Raw genomic sequence first — 6,353 nt, 5'->3', positions numbered from 1 at the left:
GCCGTAACACGTCACACGCATTGATGACGTCATGGCGATGCGTGGCTTTGTTTCCAGATCTTTCCGTAGACCTCGGAGTTTTTGTGCGTCTTGTCGACTGTTTTTGAATCTTTTCATCGACCAAATCTGCAGTAAACACTCCACCTCCGCATCACACCAACGTGAACCTTTCACCGCCATTGTTTGAAATGTCCGCGCATGGTCCCTCCTTCTTTTTTCTACGTCCCAACAGGCGCACAGGAAATGACCTCAGAACCGCCGTAGGCCTCGTGCTCGTACACGTGCAAACGTGCTTTACTAAAGCCCACCTCTCCCAAACGGGCCGTGGACGGCAAGCGTGCCGCTCCTAGACGCAGTATGGTTGCACTCACACTGGTCAAAGGAACCAGACTTTAGCCGTGGAACGTGCTGGGGCACGGGACAGAGGCACAGTGGGAGTGCGCCCTGAGAGGGCGTTCAAACGTGCTGATATAATATTTCTTCATCTCAAACACAGAGAGAGGATAGGAGCCGTGTTTACCTGCAAAGATACTTTGTGACCCAGATTTTCACAATAAAAGCATGTAAAATAAGATGAGATAAGAACAACAACACCTGGAACCAGCCGCAGCGTCTGGGACCCGGGGCGCAGCGGGACACTGCCAACAATGGAGGGCAGGTCGATATCAAACCGATGAAACCCAAAACTCAGCGCCGCAACAAAAGTCTGGGAGAGACGAGACGGGATTATGTGCTCGTCGCCGCGGTAACGCCTGACCTCGACGTCTCGCCGAAGTCGTGGGAAATAAAAGTAATGACACGGGAGAGGCGTCGGTGATGAGCGCCATAAAAGGCAGAAGCAGCCGAGCCGCCGCCACACTGATCCTGGAACAGGTGAGTCGGCACTTTTTACTGAACTCTGTGCAGTGTGTTTAAGTTCAGACCACTAAAGGAGACGGTTAAGTTCAGACCATTGAAGGAGAGACCGTTAAGTTTAGACGACTAAAGGAGACGGTTAAGTTTAGACTACTAAAGGAGACGGTTGAGTTTAGACCACTAAATGAGACGGTTAAGTTTAGACGACTAAAGGAGACGGTTAATTTTAGACCACTAAAGGAGACGGTTAAGTTTAGACACTAAAGGAGACGGTTAAGTTTAGTCGACTAAAGGAGACGGTTAAGTTTAGACGACTAAATGAGACGGTTAATTTTAGACCACTAAAGGGGAGGGTTAAGTTTAGACGACTAAATGAGACGGGTAAGTTTAGACCACTAAAGGAGACGGTTAAGTTTAGACCACTAAAGGGGAGGGTTAAGTTTAGACCACTAAAGGAGAGGGTTAAGTTTAGTCACTAAAGGTGACGGTTAAGTTTAGACGACTAAAGGAGACCGTTAAGTTTAGACGACTAAAGGATACGGTTAAGTTTAGTCGACTAAAGGAGACGGTTAAGTTTAGACGACTTAAGGAGACGGTTAAGTTTAGACTCTCTATTGTTGCAGTGTACAGGCCTCGCTCCTCCTTCACCCGCCCCATCGTCTCCAGCATGACGGCGCTCCGCGTGTCTCTGACCCTCGGCGCCGTTCTGACCTTGAGCCGAGCCGTCCCGCTCAACACCAGCATCTCCAGGAACTCGGGCCTGTGCCAGTACGAGAGGGAGCAGAGGCCCCACGGGCCGGGGGGGTTCGCCCCGGACTGTGACGCTCTGGGGAACTTCCTGCCGCAGCAGTGCTCCGGCTCCACGGGGCAGTGCTGGTGCGTCAACACCATCACCGGGGAGGAGATCCCCAACACCAGGACGCCGCCGGGGACCGGGCGCGTCAACTGTGGTGAGTTAACCGTCTCCTTTAGTGTCTAAACTTAACCGTCTCCTTTAGTGGTCTAAACTAACTCTCCTTTAGTCGTCTACACTTAACCGTCTCCTTTAGTGGTCTACACTTAACCGTCTCCTTTAGTGGTCTAAACTTAACCGTCTCCTTTAGTCATCTAAACTTAACCGTCTCCTTTAGTCGTCTAAACTTAACCGTCACCTTTAGTGACTAAACTTAACCGTCACCTTTAGTGACTAAACTTAACCGTCTCCTTTAGTCGTCTAAACTTAACCGTCTCCTTTAGTGTCTAAACTTAACCGTCTCCTTTAGTGTCTAAACTTAACCGTCTCCTTTAGTGTCTATACTTAACCGTCTCCTTTAGTGTCTAAACTTAACCGTCTCCTTTAGTGTCTAAACTTAACCGTCTCCTTTAGTGTCTAAACTTAACCGTCTCCTTTAGTGTCTAAACTTAACCGTCTCCTTTAGTCGTCTAAACTTAACCGTCTCCTTTAGTGTCTAAACTTAACCGTCACCTTTAGTGACTAAACTTAACCGTCTCCTTTAGTCGTCTAAACTTAACCGTCTCCTTTAGTCGTCTAAACTTAACCGTCTCCTTTAGTCGTCTAAACTTAACCGTCTCCTTTAGTCGTCTAAACTTAACCGTCTCCTTTAGTCGTCTAAACTTAACCGTCACCTTTAGTGACTAAACTTAACCGTCTCCTTTAGTGACTAAACTTAACCGTCTCCTTTAGTCGTCTAAACTTAACCGTCTCCTTTAGTCGTAAAGTCGTTTCGTGTCTCCACGGGCGCCGTTGTTCTCCGACGTATCGTGGTGAGGTTGAGGTCCCCTCCCTCCTTCTCCTCCTCCTCCACCTCCTCCTCCTTCCTCTCCTCCTCCTCCTCCTCCTGCTCCTCCTCTTCCTCTCCTCCTCCTCCTCCTCCTCCTCCTCCTCCTCCTCCTCCCTCTCCTCCTCCTCTTCCTCCTCCTCCTCCTCCCTCTCCTCCTCCTCCTCCTCCTCCTCCTCCTGAGCTCACAGTCCCGCGCTCCTGTCTCTGCAGACGTGGAGTTCTTCTGCCCTGACGGTTGGGCGCGCTTTGGGAGGCAGTGTTTGGTTTTCATCGACAGTCAGAAGACGTGGGCCGAGGCCGAGGTGAGGACCCACGGAGCTGCACACACACGCACACATATGTAACACACACACACACACATGTAACACACACACCTCACACACGTCACGCACGCACGTACGCGCACACACATACACACACACACACACACATATGTAACACACACGCACATATGATACACGCACACATGCACACACACACGTCACACACGCACGGGCGTCACACACACACGTCACACCCATGTTACACACACACGCATGCATGCACACACACACACACGTCGCACACATGCATACGCACACACACACACACATGTAACACGCATGCACACGTCACACACACACTCGCATGCATGCACACACGTCACATGTCACACACGCATGTATACACACACACACACGTGACACACACGCATGCATACACATCACACACACGCACACATGTCACTCACACACTCTGTCTTTCTCCCCCCCCCCCCCCCCCTCTCAGAGTTACTGTCAGTTTGAGGGGGCCAACCTGGTCTCGGTCCACAGCCCTGAGGAGGATCACTTCATCCAGGCTCTGAGCAGAGGAGACACCTACGACTTCCCCCAAACCTGGATCGGGGGCAACGACGCCGTGCACGTGCGTGACCCCAGATCTCCCCTGACTCAGACCTCAGGGTCATCAGAGGGGGAACCTTTCTCTCCTTCTCCTAATGAACTGTTCTTCCTTTAAACATCTGTCAGGGGTCCGTGTGTGAACGTCTGCGTCTGTCCTCCCGCAGTTCTCTTTCTGGATGTGGAGCGACGGCTCCAGGTTCAACTACGACAACTGGTCCAAGGACTACACCCTGGAGAGGAAGGAGCACTGTCTGAAGATGAACTATGAATGTAAGGAACCACGCAGGGTCAAACGTCCGGATCCTGTCCACACACACGACCCATGTGCTGTCCTCCGTGTGTGTCATGTGTCTGTGTTTGTGCGTTACAGTTGACAGGAAGTGGATCCACGCCTCCTGCGATGACGCCCTGCCCTTCGTTTGTGCCAAGACCATCTGAGGGCGACGTGGACGCGTCCGAGCCCCGACACAGTTCACACACAGGGACGTGTTCATTAAAGCAAATTCACTCATCAAATAAAACACGGAGACGGTTTTTTAACGTAGAAATCCAGGAGATGCTAACAGCCGGACGTGGCTAACAGTGGTTAGCTCGGGGCAGCACGGTGAAGGCATTCAAAGGTCTTTTTTAACCACTAATGCTGCTGAAAATAACAGCAAACCTCTGCAGCAGCATGAGAAGAGTCCCTACACACAAAACAAAGCACCAATGGGCTCCTTCCACTGTAATGGACTTTACTATGAGAGGAGCTGGTACAGGGGCCAGTAGGTAAGTCTTTAAAACACTCTTTTAATAAACTCTGGCTTCACTAACTACGCTGATGACGCTTCATTTAACGGTTAAAAATGATACAACCTGATACAAAATGAAACAAATTGATGCAAAATGAGTAAAAATTGATTCAAAATGAGTAAAAAATTGATTCAAAATGAGTAAAAATTGATTCAAAACGAGTAAAAATTGATTCAAAACGAGTAAAAATTGATACAAAATGAGTAAAATTTGATAGAAATTAGGTAAAAATTGATGCAAAATGAGTAAAAATTGATTCAAAATGATTAAAAATTGAGACAAAATGAGTAAAAATTGAAACAAAATGAGTAAAAATTGATACAAGATGAGTAAAAAATTGTTACAAAATGAGTAAAAATTGATGCAAAATGAGTAAAAATTGATGCAAAATGATTAAAAATTGATGCAAAATGAGTAAAAATTGATTCAAAATGATTAAAAATTGAGACAAAATGAGTGAAAGTTGAGACAAAATGAGTAAAAATTGATGCAAAATGAGTAAAAATTGAAACAAAATGAGTAAAAATTGAAACAAAATGAGTAAAAATTGATACAAAATGAGTAAAAATTTATGCAAAATGATTAAAAATTGAGACAAAATGAGAAAAAATTGAGACAAAATGAGTAAAAATTGATGCAAAATGATTAAAAATTGAGACAAAATGAGTGAAAGTTGAGACAAAATGAGTAAAAATTGATGCAAAATGAGTAAAAATTGAAACAAAATGAGTAAAAATTGAAACAAAATGAGTAAAAATTGATACAAAATGAGTAAAAATTTATGCAAAATGATTAAAAATTGAGACAAAATGAGTAAAAATTTATGCAAAATGATTAAAAATTGAGACAAAATGAGTAAAAATTGAGACAAAATGAGTAAAAATTAAGAAAATGATATAAAACGACTAAAAACATAAACTCTGTTCACTCTCTACGCTGTTGCTGCTTTGTTGTGTGTGTAGGGACTCTTCTTGTGTGTGTGTGTGTGTGTGTGTGTGTGTTGGGACTCTTCTCATGCTGCTGCAGAGGTTTGCTGTTATTTTCAGCAGCATTAGTGGTTAAAAAAGACCTTTGAATGCCTTCACTGTGCTGCCCCGAGCTAATCACTGTTAGCCACGTCCGACTGTTAGCGACACTCTCTTTATGGATTATTAATGAGAGTAATCTTTGAACATGAAATGTAATTATAATAATAATAAAACTTTACATAAACTGTGGCTGAACATGGAGCTGTGAGAGGTTTGTGTGTGTGTGTGTGTGTGTGTGTGTGTGTGTGTGTGTGTGTGTGTGTGTGTGTGTGTGTGTGTGTGTGTGTGTGTGTGTGTGTGTGTGTGTGTGTGTGTGTGTGTGTGTGTGTGTGTGTGTGTGTGTGTGTGTGTGTGTGTGTGTGTGTGTGTGTGTGTGTGTGTGTGTGTGTGTGTGTGTGTGTGTGTGTGTGTGTGTGTGTGTGTGTGTCTGTGTCTGTGTCTGTGTCTGTGTGTGTGTGTGTGTGTGTGTGTGTGTGCGTGTGTGTGTCATCGTGTTTAAATCACAAACAAATAAACGACTTCCTGCTCACTTAATGTTCAGCACTTGTCTCTGAGGTGAAGAGTCGTCGTGGTTACGTGGTTACGTGTGTGTGTGTGTGTGTGTGTGTGTGTGTGTTTGATGACGCGGCGCCTCGTGGACAAACTGACATCTGTCATCAAACGCTTCCTGAAAGTGACGAGTCACCAAACTTTTGTCTCAACGTCGACTTTAATTTTGGTTCATGATTCAATTTATTATTTTACTTTTTTAAAATATTTATTTACTTTATTTATTTAATCTTCATATTTATTAACTTTTATATTTAATATTTATTTATTTACTTTATGTATTTAATAATACTTATTATTTTATATTTTTCCAAATTAAACAAGCAAGAAATAAATATTACTCTATTTAATATTAATATATTCTAGTGAATAAATCGGGTTTAAAATCTCCATTAAAACCATTTTTATTAATTATTTTTTATTAGTTTTAATCTTTTTATTGTTTTTTTTTTACATTTTTAAAATTA

General features: G+C 44.2%; 1 protein-coding gene across 1 annotated transcript; it reads left to right on the top strand.

The window, feature by feature from the left end:
- Window positions 1–626: 626 nt before the first annotated feature.
- Window positions 627–5,293, top strand: LOC310963769 (galactose-specific lectin nattectin-like). Its single transcript, XM_083936692.1, has 6 exons — window positions 627–873; window positions 1,479–1,805; window positions 2,847–2,938; window positions 3,405–3,539; window positions 3,682–3,787; window positions 3,888–5,293. Exons 2-6 carry the CDS (start codon window positions 1,523–1,525, stop codon window positions 3,953–3,955), a joined length of 684 nt encoding a protein of 227 aa, XP_083792818.1. The 5' UTR covers window positions 627–873; window positions 1,479–1,522; the 3' UTR covers window positions 3,956–5,293.
- Window positions 5,294–6,353: the final 1,060 nt, after the last annotated feature.

This window comes from Echiichthys vipera, assembly GCF_963691815.1.
Source record: "Echiichthys vipera genome assembly, chromosome: 22".
NCBI classification, from domain to species: Eukaryota; Metazoa; Chordata; class Actinopteri; order Perciformes; family Trachinidae; genus Echiichthys; species Echiichthys vipera.
The sequence above is the reverse complement of the archived record's forward strand: the minus strand, read 5'-3'. Positions and strand labels throughout refer to the sequence as shown.